Raw genomic sequence first — 20735 nt, forward strand, 5'->3', positions numbered from 1 at the left:
CAGAGTCAAGCTGTCTCTGTGATCCTGGGCGTGTTAAGAGTGCATGGGAGTGGAGCTTCCTCTGGGTGTTGTGGGACTGGCTGCGGAGCTTGTGCCCTAGGTTTGCTCAGGGCACTGGCCAGCCCAGACAGACCGGAAGCAACCCAAGGCACTGGGCTGGTGGAGTTCCAAAGTTCATTATTTTATTAAAGCTTAGTCATGCCATTTGTCTTAGTCACTTTTCTTTTGCTATGAAGAGACACCATGACCTAGGCAACTTTTAAAAACAAGTGTTTAATTGGGGGTTTGCTTATAGGCTGACAGGTCAGGCATGACATTGAAACAGTAGCTTAGAGCTCAGGTGTTGAGATGAGAATCACAAGGCAAGAACCGTTGGTGGCTTACAGTTTCAGAGTCATCCCATTATCATCATGGTGGGAGGTGTGGCTGCACACAGGCGGTACACTAGAGAAGAAACGGAGAGCTTTTCATCTTGATCCAAGGGTAGCAGGTTGAGTGGGGGGGAGGGGAGTGAGAGAGGTAGAGAGATGGAAAGAAAGGAGGAAGGGAGGAGAGGGAAGAAGCAGAAGTAGAATTGAGGGCTTTTGTAATCCCTAAGCCCAATCCCACTGATTACTCTTCTAACAAGGCCACACCTCCTATCATTCTTAACTGTTGACCAACTTGGAATCAAATATCCAAATAGATGAGCCTAGGAGGCCATTCTCATTCAAGCCACCAAACCATTCATTTGCTTAAAGTCGTTCTGTGCAACATTAGAGGCCAGACCAGAAAACCCAGATTTTAGACCTAGAGTCTATCTTTTTTTTCTAGTTCTTTACAGTTACTTCTTTCAGATTTCCCTCCGATGCGAAGTCTTATCTTGCCTTTCTCCTCTAGTCCTTTTTCCTATTCTGTCTTAAGGAAAAGCAGTGGTAGCTGTCTCCATAGCTGCAGGAACTAAGGTAACGCAACACTGCTAGTAGCCCATTTTTGCAGGGTATTTAAAATGACATTTGTGTCGATATTATGCCCAATCCTTTTCTAATCTGTTTCTTTTTTAAAACACTACTAACCACTGAGACATTATAATCTTTTGTCTTTAGCTGTTACTTCTATGTAACCTAGAATGACCTTGAACTTGTGATCTTAATCTTTGCTTTCCATGTATTAGCTTTATAGGTGTGTACTGCCACCCCTGGTTATGTGCTGCTTGGGATAAAACCTAAGTTTTCATGAATGCTAGGCAAGTACTCTGCTAACGGAACTACATACTCAGCGTCATGTGGCTCAGTACTTCTTATTGATCCTTTCCTATGCCTGAAGAATACAGGTCTGAGAGATGGCTTGGGGGTAAGATGCTTGCCAGGCAAGTAGAAATACTCAGACTGAGATGCGCAGCACCTACATAAAGGCGGGAAGTCTACAGTAAGGTGGGAAGTGGAGACAGAATACCCACAAGTTCCTGGGTTAACTTGCCTAGTGAATGCAGGAGCAAATGACAGGAGACCAGTATCTCAACAGGATAAAAGGCAAGGACCAAAACTACCTGATGCTTGCCTCGGTCCTCCACAAGCATACAGTGGCATACACCTGTGCTCCTGCACATAAACACATGTACTTATTGTTGATGTTGAAAGACCAATTTCTTCAGTTTTCACAAAATGATCTACCCCTTCTCTGTTTTGTTTTCTTTTTCTTTCCCTTACACAAAATCTGTGCCCTTAACCTTAGCAGCCTGTTCATCAGAGCCCTTCCTTTTAGTACTGCCTGGATTGCCCTTCTCTCCATCACTAGTAGGGGTTGTGTTTGTGCTTCCGCTCTTGTCCTCTGACTAGCTTACTGAGTGCCCACCCATAACGGGTGGAAGAAGTGCTGCTCTTGTCCTCTCCATATCACGGTGAGAGTTTCTCTTAGTGCCAGTACTGCATAGCATGATAGTGTTTATGGTTTGTTTCTTAGAGTGCTTAATGTCCTCACCCTACATTAAGCTTATGAATTCGTTTTCTAGATCACATGTATCCCAGATATGATGAGATCCCAGATATAACTTTTTTTGTGCTTACACTTGGACAAAAGCAAGCTTTATGGAAACTTACTAAGTAGGAATTTTACAAAGAATGATATAATTGTTTCATAGTTATATAAACTTAGAATAGAATGTAAAACTAACTTTAATTTTATGCTCATACTAAAAAAAGTACTAGTAGTGGAATCCGTTTTGTTTTTCTCTGCAGCCGGTTGCTGAACCAATCCCCATCTGTAGTTTCTGTCTTGGTACAAAAGAACAAAACCGGGAAAAGAAGCCTGAGGAACTCATCTCCTGTGCAGACTGCGGCAATAGTGGTATGTGGCTTCCTGTGTGCACGACAAGGACAAGGCTGCTTAGATAACTTGGTATCTTTGTCCCATGCATGCTTTGACCTAATTCTGGTTTTCAGGAACTGAGTTGAGCTTTTTATACTACAGAGGGAATAGAATAGCTGAAATGTATTGTTAGAACTTTTCTCTGTTCCTTATATTTCATTATTGAGTACTTGTTTAAGTCACAGCAGTCAGTTTATTTTATTTCAGTAAAAACAATTCAGGCTGTTCAGAGAGCTTAGTCAGTAAAGTTCTTGATGTGCAAACTCGAAGACCTGATTCGACCTCTGAAACAGAATAAAAAGCCCAGGGTGCTAATGTGCATTTGTAATCCTAGCACTGCTGGGTGTGGACTGGGAGAGCCCTGGGGCGTGCTAGCTGGACAGCTTAGCCTATTTGATGACACCAGGCCAGTGAGACACTGTCTCAAAAAAAGGTGGATGGCTTCTCAGAAACTATAGCTGAGGGTTATAGCTTCTGCTCATGTGTGTGTGCCTGTACACTCAGGGGTGCACACACATATGACATAATTACTTTCATTCTTGATTTGTCTCAGGCTTGATACATAGAACCAGAAAGATAAGATTTGCTTTCCAGATTGTCACTTTGGGATATTGTTGACACGGGTTTTTGAGCCTATGAAATCCTGGGCCTATAGGAAGAATTTTCAGAATCATCTAATATGCTGGTTCCATAGATTTTTTTTCCCATTTTTTTATTAGATATTTTCTTTATTTACATTTCAAATGTTATCCCCTTTCCTCATTTCCCTTCTGGAAACCCCCTTATCGCCTCCCCCCTGCCCCTGCTCACCAACTAACCTATTCCTGCTTCCTGGCCCTGGCATTCCCCTACACTGGGGCATAGAACTTTCACAGGGCCAAGGGCCTCTCCTCCCATTGATAACCGACTAGGCCATTCTCTGCTACATATGCAGCTGGAGCCATTAGTCCCACCATGTGCACTCTTTGGTTGGTGGTTTAGTCCCTGGGAGCTCTGAGGATATTAGGTAGTTCATATTGTTGTTCATCCTATGAGGCTGCAAACCCCTTCATATCCTTGGGTCCTTTCTCTACCTCCTCCATTGGGGACCCTGTGCTCAGTCCAATGAGATAGCAAGCTGGTACAGCCACTCTGGAAATCAGTTTGGCAGTTCCTCAGGAAATTGGACATAGTACTACCTGAGGATCCAGCTATACCACTCCTGGGCATATACCCAGAAGATGCTCCAACATGTAATAAGGGCACATGCTCCACCATGTTCATAGGAGCCTTATTCATAATAGCCAGAAACTGGAAAGAACCCAGATAGATGCCCCTCAACAGAGGAATGGATACAGAAAATGTGGTACGTTTACACGATGGAGTACTACTCAGTTATTAAAAGCAATGAATTCATGAAATTCGTAGGCAAATGGGTGGAACTAGAAAATATCATCCTGAGTGAGGTAACCCAATCACAAAAGAACATACGTGGTATGCACTCACTGATAAATGGATATAGCCCAGAAGCTCGGAATACTCAAGATACAATTCACAAGCCACATGAAACTCAAAAAGAAGGAAGATATTCTTAAACGGTACATTTAAGAATGCACAAGACTTTATAGGAAGATTTTAATAAATCACTATCTTTAATGATTGTTTTCATTTTTAATGCTTTTTAACAATAACATTCAGGATTTGGGCCAGAAAACAGAAGACGAATTGGATGTTGGAATTGGGTATTTGTGAGGTAGTTGGAAGGGCTGATAGGTTAGGTTTTGGGGCCTAAGGCTCCTGCAGAAGTGACAGCCAGACTGCGAGGTCGCCTTGCCTTTCTCCACTAGGGAAAGTTGGAATAGGAGGGCTTCGTGGAACCTAGAGGTTCTGACTCCTCGGGTACTTCTGAGTCTGACTGTCCTCACTGCTGTAGGACACTGTTGTTTTCATGACATTGCTCATCATTCGGAAACAGTGTTCAAGGGAGAGGGAAATGATCTTTGTCTCATTTTCCTCAGAGATCCCCGGAGCATGCCCAGTGCATTACACTTCTAGAGTCTAGGTGGAAAGGTGTCTGTAGGGATAATTTTAGCTTTGCAGTACCTGCTCCTCACTCTGGCAGTGGGACCCAGGGCTTTACACCTACCAGGAAGTGTACCTTATCAAGCAAGCCACATTCCCAGCTCATGCTTTTGTATTTCTTAGAAGCCTTAGAAGAAGATGGGAATACATCTTGAGTGCTGAGAGACTATATATAGTACAGTATAATAAGCGAAGATGAATTCTGAGTAGGTTTCATAGTGATTAGATGAAAATATAGCAGCATGCTGTACAATGCAGTGATACCCTAACTATTTTAATAATGGAGCCTTCTCAAAAATTAATTTTATGAATTATGAAAGAGGGCATAAGTTAATTGTTTTTCCAGTACTTACTGTCATGAATTTTTCCCTGCTGGTAGTGGATAAATGCATAAAAATACTTGCTAGTGAAAGTGTAAAATCCAGTTTGAAGTTCCTGACTATTATAACTGTATAGAAATATTAATTGAGATGTATAGATTTCGTTAGTTTGGAGATGTAATTTTTTTTAATTTGCTAGGTTTTTAATTTAAAAGCTTATAAAAATAATAACAGCTTATCTATTGCTACAGAAATAAATTAATCTAAGACTTTGCAGCTTATATTGATGACAGACATTTTAGTTTTGTACTGTTTCTATGTGTTGGGAATTTGGAAGTAGCCTATCTAGGCACTTTGACTTAATGTCTTATTAGGACATACTTAAGATTTTAAGTTTTGCTTCAGACACCTAAAGCTTCCATGATGGCTCTTTACTTGACTGACAGATTGAAGCTGTTGCCTAGTGACAAGAAACCTTGGTTGTTTTTTTTTTTTTGTTTTTGTTTTTGTTTTGCCATGTGGACCTGTAGATAAGGCTGTGTGGATATCTACACTATGGCAGCTGACTTCCTCTAAGCATATATCTAAGCATATAAAAAAACAAGGGAGAGTCTTGAATTAGAAGTCATATTGTCATCTCAACAATATTGTATTGTTGCACACATCAAGCCTATTCAGTGTGAGAACAAATCTACATAAAAGGGAAAGGCAGCTTGGAGAATGACTATCACAAAGATCAAGGGAGGAAAGCTTGAACATATCAAATATGACAAATGTGTATAAATAAAATAAAAAAAGCAAGAATAGTTTGGGGAAAATAATTACATTAAATATAGAAAAGGTCCAAATTCCTTATGAGTAAAAAGAAGTACTTTTACTTTTTTTATTTTTATTTTTTGGTTTTTTCGAGACAGGGTTTCTCTGTGTAGTCCTGGCTGTCCTAGAACTCACTCTGTAAACCAGGCTGGCCTAGAACTCAGAAATCCACCTGCCTCTGCCTCCCAAGTGCTGGGATTAAAGGTGTGCACCACCAATGCCCAGCAAAAGAGGTAATTTTTTTAGAAACAAAAAACGGGAGTGGGGTGGGGTAGGCGGAGGGAGTGAGATTGAACTAGCCCTTCTCTCACAAAAGAAGAAAGATAACTAGAGGAGTGAAACAAGACCTGAGTCTGAAAACTGGAGAATCAAAGAGATAACTAACTTGTGGGAGAGGAATCTCCCTTCCCCAGCCCATCCCTCCAGCTGTTGTAAATCCTGATCCAGCAGAAATACTGCTTTTCTTTTAGATTTAGCTTAAGTAGCTTAAACCATGAACATATAATTACTTAAATTTTCATGTTTTTATTCTATATTTAAAAATTATGAAACGTAACTATTCCCATTAAAAAAAGCAGATCATAGCCAGTGAACTGGCTTGGTGAGTAGGGTGAAAATGACCAAACCAGGCAGTCTGAGTTTGATGCTTAAGACTCACATGGCAGAAGGGGAGCACCAACTCTTGCAAACTGTCATTGACCTTTGTGCATGCATGTATGTGCTCACACTGTGAATACATATTATAATAATCAATATGATTTGGATTGGTCAGATGGCTCAGCAGGTAAAGAAGATCACCCCGAAGCCTAGTGACTCCTTAGACCCTTGTTGGGGTAGAAGGGGATTGACTCTACTAAATTGTCCTCTGACTTCTATATGCCCATTGTGACATACATGTCTGGACCAACAAATAATTTTTAATAGTTTTAAATGAGACACAAGAGTGGGTGTAAATGTGAATCACATTCCTTTAGAGCGTTTGAAGTTCTGTTTTCTAGGGTATTACGTACAAAATATGTGTACATCGAGTTTTGTATGCTTGGCTTTGTGACTGGGGCACATTTGTATTTCTATAAATACCAGCACATGTACAAACAATACTTTGGTGTGGGCTCAGTACAGGTTTGGATATGATTGTTATACTTACAATGTGGGCAGATGCGTTAATTGGTTTTAGGAAATCTGACTTGGAGTGCCAAGTCTTGATGGCACACTGTGTGGCAAGCTTCCAGGAGTATCTTGCTTTATCTGATAGAGTTCGCTTAATTACCTTTTTGTACTGTTTGTTTAGTAGAATTAGAAAGTAAGTTTTGATTTTCATCACTGAATTTCTTTCATTTTTGTTAGGTCATCCATCCTGTTTAAAGTTTTCCCCAGAACTGACCGTGCGAGTCCGGGCCTTACGGTGGCAGTGCATTGAGTGTAAGACATGCAGCTGCTGTCGCGACCAAGGCAAAAATGCAGTGAGTATCTTGACTTCTCCACGGCGATGCCTTCAGTAGCCTTTCCAGGTAGACAGCATACATTTGGATATAGATTGGGTAACTTGTAAAGCAACTTGATCATATATTTGCAGAGATACTAAACTATTCTCAAAGTTCCCGATTTGTTTGAACAGTACAGAGACATTGATTTATATATTTTTTTTGCTAGTCACAAGTTGTCCTTTTTCATTTTTATTATGACAAACCAGGGTTAACTCTTACCTACCTACTATTGTACTAGAAAATATTGATCCTGTACTTCTTCACCAAAGATTTCTCCTCTTAGACTGCTTACTAAGTTAATACTAATTAAAGTTTTTAACATTATAATATTATTATCTTTGAAGTTTCCCAGGTTTGATAAGTCCTAAAATTTTTCTGTCTCGTAAGGTTAAGCAGAAATATCTTTTTCCTTTTCCTTCCTTTCTTTCTTCTTTTTTAAAGGATAACATGCTCTTTTGTGACTCATGTGACCGAGGTTTTCACATGGAGTGTTGTGACCCACCACTCACACGGATGCCAAAAGGTGAGCCGTTCCTTCTGAAATCAAACTGAAAGGGCGCTAGTGGAGCCACAGTGCACCTCTGTTAAGATGAAAAGTAATTGATTCTCATTTGAGATTGTATAAATAAAAAGCCAGCTGACATCATAAAGGTAGGCTACACTTTTGTGAAGGCTAGTTAACATGTTTGTATTTATTGTCAACATTGCAGTGTCTGTGAAGGATGGGTTATGTTGAAATGTTTGCTTGTCTCTTGCTAGAGGCTCAGGAGGAAGTACAACTGGATTGGGTTATGTTGGTTTTAGCACTGCTCAGCATTCTTCCGGGTCCTAGACTCACACCTGATGTATTCAAAACGTAAAAGAAATTAAACAAATAATTTGTGACCAAATAAGAATGCAGATCATAATGTGCAACTTAATGCTGGTGAATGCTCTTGACACCTGATCCTTGAAAGGTGTTGCTAGGGTTTAACTGCCTTTTGCTTATTAGTTCTCCATGGAGCACAGATATACCTTATTACTAGTAATGCTACTTTGATGACTTAATTGCAGTCGTAAGGAAACCTGACTGATTTTCCCTTTTGCCCACTAACTAGCAGCTGTCAATCTTTACTATGCAGCTCTTGGTATGCTATCTGCACAGTGGTGACTGCCTAGTCCATTGTTCTTTCTAAACTGACTAAGTGAAATGCTGACATAAATAACTGCTGTTACTTATTTATTAAATTACTTAAAACAGCAGCAACACATGAATTTTTTTATCCTATGGATGGTTTGTTCATTGCATCAGGCATTTGTGCATTGGAAATACCCTGAAGTTGACTGCCAAGGTCTTTTGACATCCCTCTATGAGTATTTTCTGACATTGTAACTTTATAAGATTTTCAAAACTAACTTTTTTCCTATTCCTTGTCCTGGAAGCAACTAATATCCTAGGGAAAACTGGCCTTTGATTATAGGCTAGTAATTAGATGCTAATATCTGGGACCTACTTGAACAGAATTCTCCCCACCCCCCTTTTGAGACACATTGTCTCTGTGTAGTTCTGGCTGTCCCAGAACTCTCAGAGATCTACCTATTTCTGCTAGAATTAAAGGTATGTGCCACCATACCTGGCTAGAGCAGAGATTTTTGATGGAGCATCAATGGCCACCTGCTTTGAGAGGGTGTATATGAATTTCTTTGAGCTGTTTGTAGGTATTTATTTGTATATGTTTTTATGGCTTTTTTTTCCCCAGAAGCATTTTATTGGATTTTCACATAGTTCTTAAACTAACCTCAAGGAGTTGTGATATAGGAGACCTTTCAGTATATTTGTAGCTATGGTTTTGTATAGAATTTTATTCTCTTACAGGCATGTGGATATGTCAGATATGCCGACCTAGGAAAAAAGGACGGAAACTTCTACAGAAGAAGGCGGCACAGATAAAACGGCGCTATGCTAATCCAATAGGACGTCCAAAAACCAGGTTAAAGAAACAAAACACGGTGTAAGTTGTACTTATGGCAAGGTGAGGGGAGAAAAGGATAGGGCCATCTCTATAGTGTAGGAGTCACTTGTTTTCTTTATGACAGAGTCTATTGTTATAACTGGCACTTTGAGGTTGACATGCTAATTTTACTAGCCCTTACTAAAGTGCCATGTAGACCCTGTGTGCCTGTTATGTCATTCAAGTCTCCCTGCAACCTAGTGAAGTGTTGCTGCAGCTGTTACTCTTATTTTTCAAAAGTAGAAGTTAAGGCATGGAGAAATTAATTTCATAAAGGTATACATTAAGTATTGAGCTGGGATTAAAACCTAAGTCTGGCACCCCACTGTGATGCTTAACCTTTTCCTTATGTCACTACTTGTGCGAAATAGCAGCAAAAACTGTCAGCTCCAATTGTATGGGTCTTTCGGATTCAGGCTTAGTTGTTTATAAGCAGATCACTGGGTAAGGTCTGACTGAGGTGATAAGTCTCAGTGTTGTGTTCTCCTGGGGTATGTTTTCATCCGTTATCAAAAAAGTCACAAACTTGTAGACTGGCAAACAAGGCTTTCTGGAGGTGGTGGGACAGGTTTCAGTAGCTTTCTGTCTTCTAGGAAAACTTTTATAGTAGTTCACTTTTAGTGATATAAAAACGTTTTAAATCTATTGACCTCTTCTTAGTCATAGATTTATTAATGTATCTTTTCTGCACATAATACTGCCCTGAAGGTGATAGAACAGAAATAAGTGAGCATTAGCAACCTGACATTTTAGAACGGCGTCCCAGTCTGTGTCTTCCTTCTTATAAGAAGCTCTTTTTTGCCTTTTAAATGATCTTTTGATTTCTGATATTCGGGAAGTAAACCTGTGTTTGTTTTTAGAGTTAAAGTATAACTCTCTGGTACAAGTGGTCACAGAAGTAGAGGGCTTCATAAGTCAGTGATTTAATTCATGTGCCCGAGATATATGCTTTGTCCTAGATGTATATTAGTAACAAATGGTGGAAACGTGTGTTTGACATTCTGCTTTAGGGTTCTTCCCACTGTAAGCTAGGCTTCCTGGAGTTAGATGGTTCTACGATAATATTACTGTTTATAGTTTATACATTTTTTTCTTCTTCCTCCTTCCCTTCCTCTTTCCCTCCCTCCTCCTCTCCCTCCCTCCTTCTACTCCCCACCCCCATTTTGTTCTGTTCTTTTTGCCAAGGTCTCAGCAGGTTTGGCTGTCCTGGAATCTGCTATATAGACCAGGCTTGCCAGAACTCACCACAGAGATACACCTGTCTCTGCTTTCTGAGTGCTAGAAGTTTAATATAAATATATTTTAAAAATAAAGCTACAGATAATTTTTAAGTTTATGTTTTATATTAAATACAAAGCTTATGCAGTTTCTTTTTAATAGTTATTTTTTTTTCTTGTTTGTTTTCTTTTCTTTTTTTTTTTTAGATCAAAAGGTCCCTTTAGCAAAGTTCGAAATGGTCCTGGAAGGGGTCGAAAACGTAAAATCACTGTCTCCAGCCAGTCTGCGTCATCATCAGAAGAAGGCTATTTAGAGCGGATAGATGGCTTGGACTTCTGCAGAGATAGCAATGCCCCCTTGAAGTTCAACAAGAAAACCAAAGGGCTCATTGATGGCCTTACCAAATTCTTCACCCCTTCTCCTGACGGGCGGAAAGCCCGAGGGGAAGTGGTAGACTACTCTGAGCAATACAGAATCAGGAAAAAGGGCAACAGAAAATCAAGTACTTCAGATTGGCCCGCAGGTAAAAGTTTGAACCAAGCTTAGATACAACATGTTACAAAGCGTATTATTGCTTTAACACTAGTCATATAGAATAGTTCATATTTCATTGTAAAAATTATGGACAAGCCCGATGGCACAGACCTGAAATTGTAGCACTGGAGAGTCTGAGGCAGGAGGACCACGGGTTCAAGACCAGCCTGGAATACATAGTGAGACTCTGTGTCAAAACAAAAATTGGTATAGAAGAATGTATTAAAGGTCCATACCCATGTGATGCTATGTCAGGAATTAGAGCAGAGCTGAAGCTGCAGAGTTGTGATACTCGAAGCACCGTGGCTTTTGCTTTATTTCTGCAAGGACATTAGAAAGAGCAGACATGGTTAAACTGCTGTTCATTTAAGTTTACCGAAAAGTCTAAAACATATGCAGGATATGTGTGATTTTCTGCTTCAGATCTTGGAAATGTATTTGTAAGTTTTCATATATTAAGCAGTGAGGGAAGAGGCTTCCTATATAGCTCCAGCCTGATAGCCTATGTTTAGCCTGTTTCCAAACCTTCAGAATAGGAGCTACCTATGGAAAGGACTCAGTAGTATGGTAGGTAATTCAAGTCAGAGACTTAAGGCCTTAAACAGTCTCTTTTGTAAGGCTTGAGTTAAGACAAAATAGTCCTGTCATAGAGGTGAAAGAGCTCTGAGAAAATTTGAAAAATAAAAACAAACTGGATCATGGGGACCAAAGTTTCAGGGTCCTACAACAGGACAGGGTTTTTATTGTTGTTGTCGTTGTCTTATTTTATTTTTTATTTCATGAGAGTTGAATTAAAACAGTGAAGTTATGAATACAGATTTTTGTTTGTTTGTTTGTTTGTTTTGATACAGGGTTTTTCTGTGTAGCCCTGGCTGTCCTGGAACTCACTTTGTAGACCAGGCTGGCCTTGAACTCAGAAATCAACCTGCCTCTCTGCCTCCCAAGTACTGGGATTAAAGGCGTGTGCCACCACCACCCGGCTGTGAATATAGATTTTTAACATTATTATTTTTTAAATTATTCTTCTCACATAATATATCCTGACATAATATAGACCCTCCTCTCCAATAAAGTTTTGTTTTGTTTTTAAGTTTTAAGGTCATAGAATTTAATTTTGGTTTTCCCTCTCAAATGTTCCATGAACAAGTGGTTGTATTATCTGCTTCTGTATTCCTGCATATGTGCATGGTTGATTGGTCCAGGGGAGAAGGGCCTCTTCCCTCTCTGATCCTCCGTTTTGTAACATACTACATCAAGGCTGTCCATGCTAGGTCATGGAGGAGTTTCAGTTGGAGCATGGTTATCCAGAAAGATGCAAAGTCCATTTTTGTTAGACTTGCAAGAGGACTTCTTAAATTTTCATTGGAATGGAATGCATTGAAAATGGATTATTAAAAAAACCTGCTGGAAACTTAGAACTCGTTGCTGTTCTAGCAAATGTATATGGAGAGAACTAACATTAAACTTTAATCTCTGGTGCAGTTTACTTTAATAGGCTCTATGATCTTATGTATGCATTGTAAATATTAAGAACCAATTTGTACACCATTTTATACAGTGTCATGGGATGCAGTTCTAGGTCTGTGCCTGCATCCCTCTGTGGCGTGCACGAGGGGGCGTTAAAACTACTTGGTTACCTTAGACTGTACTGTCTTTTCAGTTGAGAATGTTGTCATCCTTGAGTTTTTGTCTTCTTTTTCTTCTTGTACTAAATGAATCACAGAGCCAGTCTCTGCAGTCAATTTGAAAAGAGAACTGTCATTGATTGGTCTTTTCAGCCAGACTCAAAGAGGAGGTCACCAGCAGTGTCATCTTCAAATGCAAAGGATAATGATCTACATAATCCCCATACTCCCTTCACTAATTATTTTGCCCAGTTGAGGAAGAGCCATCATTTAGTGGATGATTATCATAATTTTTCATACTTACCCAGAGGATTATCATCTGTGGTCCTCAGGTTTGTGGAGTTTGTGCTTTAACAGGGCACCCAGAACGTGAAGGGAGTTAGTATTTCCTGATATCAGTTACTGTAACTCTTCTGAAGTCTGTGTGGTGATTGTTGACGCATTAAATTCATCCTAAAATGTCAATAGTCACACTTTCAAAATAACATTTCTGCTCTTTAGACCCTTTTCTTGTTCTGTTTATTGAAATTAATCTTTTAATGAATTTAAATTTGGTTATCTCATATTTTTAGGAAAACTTAAGACAATTTGGGTTTTTTATCAGAAGGACAGATTCTTAATATTTGAGTAATGTTTCTAAGAGTCAGTTTAATGCTGTCCTTTTTTTGGGTAGAACATAAGTAATGTTAAGGTCTCCAGACTGAAAGGTTTATTAAATTGAAGACAGTACAAATAACACGTGAGTCCTCTCTTTGTGTGTAGACAATCAGGATGGCTGGGAAAGCAAACAAGAAAATGAGGAGCGGCTTTTGGGGAGCCAAGAAATCATGACGGAAAGAGATATGGAATTGTTTCGTGATATCCAAGAACAGGCACTGCAGGTAAAGTTGCATATTCAGGCTAAACAGTCAAGGACTGTAAAGGATAGCAGACAGAACTGTGTGGTGGGTGGGAAAGAGTGGAGCTTTCCTCTGAGACGGATGTGCTTGGTGCAGATGTGTAGTGTAGCTCTCTGTTAGGACTCCTTCCCGGCTGCAGCTGCTCATGCTCTGCTTTCCAACAGCAAGGGAGCGCGCCGTGTTTCCTTACTGTAGTAAGAAGTCAAATTGGTTATTTTACTGTTAGTATTTGTTATTGGTATGCGTCTTTTACCTGCATGTAGGTCTGTGTACCATTTTCATGTTTCCTGGAACTGGAGTTACAGAAAATTATAAGCTGCGATGAAAGTGCAGGCAATCCAACCCAGGTCCTCTGCTGCTGAGCTACCTCTCCAGTCCTCACAGAAAAGATTCATTTGGACTTATTTCTATGGCCTTTTGTTGTGCGGGTAGAAACTCTTTTGGTTTAAAGATAGTACATCATGGTAAAAAGCACATGACATGGAGGTCAAGAAGAAGAGAGAATGGCAGGAACATGGGTCCTAGTAATCCCTTCAAGGTATGCACAGTGGCCAGACTTCTTTCTTCTAAGCTTCACATGCTAAGGGTTCTTTCATCTCCCAATAGAGTCTTAAGCTGGGTATGGGGAAACATTTAGAGCCAGACCCTAACAGTGTTCATGTCTGTACATTTGCATACACAAACAGGTGGCATTGTTGCCTATGCACCACATTGGAGCCATTGGCAAATTCAGAATTTATCCAGGATATGACCGCTGCTTACTGGTTCAAAGCTACCATCATTTGGCTTTGGATATTAACCGTAGCCTCCAGGCTGTGCCTCTGGCCTCCACTCTTCCCTTGCTGCCTTGCCTCAGTGTCTGGTTTTGTCTTTACACAGAGTAACTTATTTTGTGACTTAAGTTGAGTTGTGCCACCTTTCTGCTCAGAGGACCTCCAGTGTCTCTTAGCCTTACTTAGAGTTTCTAACAACCGATGTAAGTGTCCTTATCTCCAAGGTTTAGGTGCTCTGGCTGCTTTCCTTCCGCCCTTGCCCAGTGTTACCCAGTCCCAGACATCTTTTTTCCTCAGATACACCAAACTCAGTCTGCATTGGTGTTCTCATGTCCACATGCCCAGTTGATTTCCTGTTTACTTCCTCTAGGTCACAGATTTCCAGAGAGGCCACCCCAACTCAAACTAAGGGTCAAGCAGCTAGCCACCCACTTCCTGCTGTTTTCCCTACAGAGTGCTCATCATCTTGTGAATCTCTTTTATTTATTTGTTTATTTTGAGACAGGGTCTCATCATTAAGCCTGGGCCAGCTTAGAACTTACCGTGTAGACCAGCCTGGTCTTGAATTCAAAGCCTGCCTTAGTCTTCTAAGTGCTAGGTTAAAAGACTTGCACTAGCATATCCAGTTTGAACTTATTCATTTGTAGGATTTAAGTGCCTTAGGAGCAGACAGCTTGCCTTTATCTACTGCTATAAACTGAGTGGTCCGCCTGAAGTCAAGGCTTTGTTAAATGGGTGAACATGTCTGCTGGGAGAAATAGTACAAGGATGGGTGTAATAGGCATATTAAGAAAACGATGACTGAGAGGTGCAGGGGCTGCTGAGCTCCAGGACAAAACATAGTAGTAATAATGGCCAATAGTATGTGTGCATCTCCGGGGGAATAGGTGAAGTTCTATAAGAGAACAGGCCAAATAGACTATGGTGTATGTATGTGTGTGTGTGCGTGTGCCTGCGTGCCGCAAAGGCATTTAGTAGATTAGCTACACAGTAGGGTTGGATAGATCAGTAGTGGTCACATGCAGGCTAGTGGCTGTTCAGTCTGTGAATCTGGGTGCTTCTGCAGTCCCAGTCTGCATTGGAGAGGTGAAGAACCTGGAGCCTGCAGTCAGGAGGATTATAGAAGCCATCACCTTGATGAGCCGCAGGGTTAGGAAGAGGCCAAGGCAGACAGGCAACAGCACTTTTTTTCCTCTGGCTTCTTCATATTGAGGCCACCTATTGGGAGGTTTTGTACAATCTGAGTGTGGGGTCTTCCTCTTCAGTTAAACTTGTCTGGAAATGTTCAGTAGGCACACCCAGAAACATGTGTCTGATGATTCCAGATCCCGCCGGGTTGGTAATCCATGCTAACCATCACGCCCAGCACTTCCCTGTCTCCTTCACGCAGCATACAGCGCAGTAAGCAGAAGTGAGGACAGAGTCTGAAGACTGGTGGAGAACCCCCAAGTAGAGGAACACCCCACAGCAGTTTAGTAAGCTTTTATCTTGCATGAAGGACATAAACAGCTAAGATACTGTATGTCTAAATCATTAGCATATGAAATGGAAATGAACAGAAATTCTAGTTTAATGATCTTTCTCCATGAGATTGATTTATTTAGAATGTATGTGCCTGGCTTTGTATTGAGCATACAGGTAAAGGTACAGACTCAGGAGCTTTCCGTCTCATGAGTGACAGGAATGAGTGACATCAGAACCACAAAATACAAATCGGTACTAGAAAGGAGGGAAGAATGCGGTGAGAGGTTGTAATTGAGCTTCCTCATCTGTGTTGTGTGGCTGTGTTCGGAAGATACATAGAAAGGAAGATGTTTACAAAGTAATGATCTACAAGACTGAAGAGAGAGTCAGCAAGACTGTAAGAAGAGTGACGGGGACCTTGCCTAGGAAATGTCAGGGTCAGAGGACTAAAGTTGAGGAACTAAGTTCAGTCTCACTAGGGGCTGAATAAGGAACACACAGGTGAAACTGGAGAAATAGGCTACAAGTTGGGATTGGGGCTTTTTAATCACTAATCTAACTCTTTTGGGAAGCCGTCAAATGAAATAGCAAGATTATACTCTCATTGAGGTTGTTTTGTAGGCTGGATATTTACCTCAGTTGGTAAGAGTGCTTGCCTAGAATGCACAAAATCCTAGGGTTTGGTCCCACATAAGATCAAATGGTGATGGCACACACCTACAATTCCAGAAAACAGGACGTGGGCCAAGGATCAGAAAGTTTTAAGATGACCTTGTGGGAATTCAGTAAGTGATAGGGCAAGATGCAAGTGAATGAGTGAGTGTTTTATGTGTAGTTGCTTCCTCATGCAGAGCCTTGTTGACTTTAAACCTGAGCTAGTGGAAAATCCTTCCTCTAAGAGGCTACACAGGGGAATTGGGGCGGGGTGGGGGTGGAGTACATATGTGCATGAGCGCATGTGCCAGAGCATTGCACAGCGTCACAGGTAAAGGTGTGTGTGGGCAGACTCTGGCTCTTACCTGTGGTGATGTGTAAACAGTTATACTGGAACTGGGTCTCCACATTCTCATCGGGTATCCGACTGGAGGAGCACTGCGGGGCTGATGGGAGGACTCTCCCATGGCAGGCTGCATCACAACAGGTGCATGTTCTAGCGTTTATACTTCCTAGTTAATCCGGACTTCAGAAAGGTAGTCTTGGGGTCTGGTATTTGGTTATTCTATTTTCCTAAACGACCACTATTGTTGTGAGATGCAAAGACAGATGAAAAGATCTTACTTTATAAATTAGAATACTTAGAATCTAGAATGCAGTTAAAGATCAGCTTTTTAAAATCTTTTACAAAATTGCATTTTAATTGTTTTTGGTGTGTTTTTGTACTGTTTTTAATGGCCGGAGGAGTCCTAACTCACTGGTGATGCAGTGGATTTTATTTCGAGAAGATAATCCTCTTTTGTTTTAAGGTGTCTCAGGAAGAGCTTGGTCTTACTTGGCTGTGTTCCAGTGAGAAAGCTGAGCTGAGTCCCTTGGCCTTTGCGGAGAGGGAATGATTAGGAAAGGAAAGGAGGGGGTTGCCAGTCAGGTGTGTGACGAGGTTAATTTCTTATTAATGAGTTTCAACAAACCTTAGAATATGAGTCTTTAGCTTTTTAGTTTTATGTGTATGTATGGACTCCAAAGACAGGATTTTTAATCTCTCAGTGGTTTTAAAAACATAACATTGAAAGATAATTTTCATTCCTTTTTTGTTGAGAAGTTATTAATACTTCTATCTGGTCAGCCTAAATTGTAGTTCTTTCATCTTTTTTAGGTGAGTCAATATTTATAAAATGTCCATGATGAACATATACACATATATATGAATTTGTTGCTTGGTTGTATGCAGAGTAAATGAGGTGGCCTTTGAATTTAATGCTTTCAACCTTTTAGAAGCAGCTTGTATTTGAACCTCTGATGTAGAAAACAAGTATCAAGGCTACAAACACCACTTCTTTCTTGACAGTACACTTTAGATTATTACAGGAGTGAGAGGCACATCGAGACCATTTCCGTTTGTAAATAGTAGGAAGACATTAGCCTTTGTAAAAAAAAAAAAAAGGAGGTGTGATTTTGTTCAATCAAACTGCACAGCTCCTAATGGCAAAAATCATACGTGGTACAAAGTGAAGACTTTTTTGGTACTTGCTGTGTCATACTTTTTATATTACTTTCCCAAGTCAGAAAATGTTTGCTTTCTGTGGTGCTTCTAGGATCAGTATAGGGTATTTGCTTTGTCGCTAGCTAGCAGGAGTATTTAACACCTGCTCTTAACTCAGCAGTTTATTTAATAAAAATGGTTAAAGGAGTAAGCGTAGTTGAGGAAAATGTCCAGTGTATAAACAGAAGACTCAGTGATACCAACTACATATGGTTTAAGAGCTTTGCTAGCACTCTTTATGTGAGCCTGCTATTTACATATACAGCTCACTTTAAGGTTTGCTAGCTTCTGCTTCACTTCCCTTACAGGTCCAGAAAGATAACATGTAGATTCGGGGTATTAATATTATTAATGATTTGTTATTCTTAGGTCAGTCTATTTAAATTAGCTAACTTGTGTAATGTTTTCTTCACTGTACAGAAAGTCGGAGTAACTGGGCCCCCTGATCCACAAGTCCGCTGTCCCTCTGTCATTGAGTTTGGGAAGTACGAAATCCACACCTGGTACTCTTCTCCATATCCTCAAGAATACTCAAGGTAGGTTTTGGTTCCTTAAGACTTCAGTGCTAGAAGGTATCTGGTAGTGTCTCATCAGTTCATCTTTTTACATGAAAAAGCTTTCAAATGTCCATGCTCGCAGTGTGCTTTAACAGCCGTTTCTCTAGCTAGCTTTAGATGTCCTTGTCTGATACTCAGCCAGATCTATTTTTAAAACTATAAACCATATTAAATTGACATATTAAATTGTCTGTGATGCTATCCTTAAGGTAGTGTAGTGAGTAACAACTCTTAAGTTGAATTTATTAAGAAAAGAGTAAATTATATTCAGGTATGATCCATGTGTGTGTGTGCTATATGTACATGTAAAAGGGAGGCAGGAAATACAGCAACTTCTACAGTACCCTGCTACTTGATAATTTATTCCTTTTGGAGTTTTGAATAGCTATGATCTTATATGGTCAGAAAGAAATGTTATTATTTTTAAGTTTTTTTATTAATATTTGTATGTGTGTATGTGTGCCACACCACATGTGTAGGAATCAGGACATGTAGGACAGACCATGGGAATCAGTTTTCTCCTTCCACCATGTGGGCCTAGCCATTAAACTCAAGATTATTTTACCCTCTAATAAGCCATCTCTTAAGCAAGTTCTTATCACAAGTATTAAGTTGTCAGCTGTCCAGAGATTGTAGTGCAGATACATTGAAACCACATGCACCTGGAATCTTCTACTCAAGGAGGAGTGGCTGGAGAGGCCCATTTTCATACTTGCAAGAGGTGATGAGAATGTAGTTATGGACTTTTTGTCTTATAAGACATTGAACGTATGTGTGAAGTTTTTGCCATGTATTTCTGATAAAATTGTTACTAGAATTGTTTGTGAGGGGGGCTGCTTCAGTGAAGGAGTAAATATTGCCAACAGAAAATACCCCCCCAAAATATAATGAAAGGCAGAAAGAGACAGTATAGGAAGTGTGTAGTCATCTTCCTTACGGCGACCTCCAGACGTTTCCTATGCATTTCCTCATTTATTGTAATCTCTTTAGTTCTCCAGGAGAGATGTCCAGCAGTTTAATAGTGTCTTTAGTAGTTACAGATGTTGTTTTCTGTCCTTGTTTTTATTCTTATAGTTATATTTTTAAAAACTAAATACATCTCAGTTGAGTTCTGTGGATTTACTTATGAGTTTTTTTTAATTTGAGTTAAGTAAAACATCTAGAGATCTTAGGCTTTTAAAAATGTGTTTGTGGTATATATGCTTTTATGTATGCATGTTCACATGTGTGTGGGGGCACATATGCACCAGTGTGCACGTGTGTGTGTGTAGAGACCCAAGGGTGATGTAGGGTATGTACTGTATGATGAACTCACCTCACCCTTTCGAGACAGGATTTCTCAGTCAGACCCAGCTCACTTATCCAGCTTCACTAGCCATCTTGCTCAGGGATCCTCCATTGCTAGCCGAACGAAGTAACAGGTAGGCCACTAGTCCCACCAGATAGCTCTGTAGCTTCTGGACCTGAGCTGTGTCCTGGGCTTGCATGGCAAGCACTCTCACTTCCCAGCCCTCTCCAGAGAGCATATCTTTTTCATATATACTAAACCTCCATTCTTAATAAAGTTAGTGGTCTCTTCTTACTGTCTTATACTAGATTGCTTCTAGATTAATTTCTTGCTAAATACTTTAAAAACAAATTCCAAGTCTCATAGCGTATAAAAACTTTGTAGCAAACAAAAAAGAAAGGATCCTAAAAGAAAAGGTTTAGCAGAGGCTGTAGGATTATGCTTTAGGATGTGCTGCATAAAATCTAAGTATTTATATATGGCTAGTGTATTAAGTAATCTTTCCCTGGTTCACACAAATAGGCAAACCAAAGTAAAGCAACACCAGGGAAGCTATGCTATATAACATAGATGGGCCCCAGTGAAGAAGAAATCAACAATGTGGGCAGCCTCCATTCAGACTCTCCCGAGATTGGCTTCAGCATACCCTCTTGACTGTGAGGTCATTTTGAGGTCTCAATAAGGCGGGTTCCCACGTAATAAAGCAGCTTAAGAAGTTCTACTTTCCTGTGCTTCTCTTCCTGTCTTGCTTGGAGACGGACTACGGGAGTACTACGAGAACCAGATTTGTATGGCTCAGTTAGTGAAGGAGAAACCAAACAGGTTTTAGTGCCTTAGCTGTTAGTGACGAGGTAAACTGGAAGAAAGGAAAGTAAAAATTACTGCTATAAACTATAGCATGGGTAGCTGTCATCTGTGGAGCTTTATAACAAACTAAGTGTCTCTGGACTAACTATGAAGTGAGAATTTCTGTCTCCATTTGCAGACCTGGGTCAGGCACATATATTCAGGACAATATAGCTTATAGGCACCTCAAGTAGGATGTGGGCTCACTTTCCTTCTGGAGCATACAGCCATATTACATATTACACGTAGCCATATTGCATACAGCCGTGTTACACATCACACGTAGTAGCCATATTGCATACAGCCGTGTTAC

The 20735-nt window shown here is 40.2% G+C and overlaps 1 protein-coding gene across 1 annotated transcript in view; it reads left to right on the top strand.

The window, feature by feature from the left end:
• Window positions 1-20735, top strand: part of Kat6a (lysine acetyltransferase 6A) — a gene marked incomplete at its 5' end in the record, with an annotated part of 97434 nt that overhangs the window by 40955 nt on the left and 35744 nt on the right. The window contains 7 exons of the mRNA XM_031391222.1: window positions 2217-2325; window positions 6891-7006; window positions 7472-7553; window positions 8886-9021; window positions 10446-10762; window positions 13161-13279; window positions 18152-18267. Coding sequence (XP_031247082.1) covers window positions 2217-2325; window positions 6891-7006; window positions 7472-7553; window positions 8886-9021; window positions 10446-10762; window positions 13161-13279; window positions 18152-18267 — 995 coding nt within the window. The remainder of the gene's footprint in view (window positions 1-2216; window positions 2326-6890; window positions 7007-7471; window positions 7554-8885; window positions 9022-10445; window positions 10763-13160; window positions 13280-18151; window positions 18268-20735) is intronic.

This window comes from Mastomys coucha, unplaced genomic scaffold (genome assembly GCF_008632895.1).
Source record: "Mastomys coucha isolate ucsf_1 unplaced genomic scaffold, UCSF_Mcou_1 pScaffold22, whole genome shotgun sequence".
Lineage (NCBI taxonomy): Eukaryota > Metazoa > Chordata > Mammalia > Rodentia > Muridae > Mastomys > Mastomys coucha.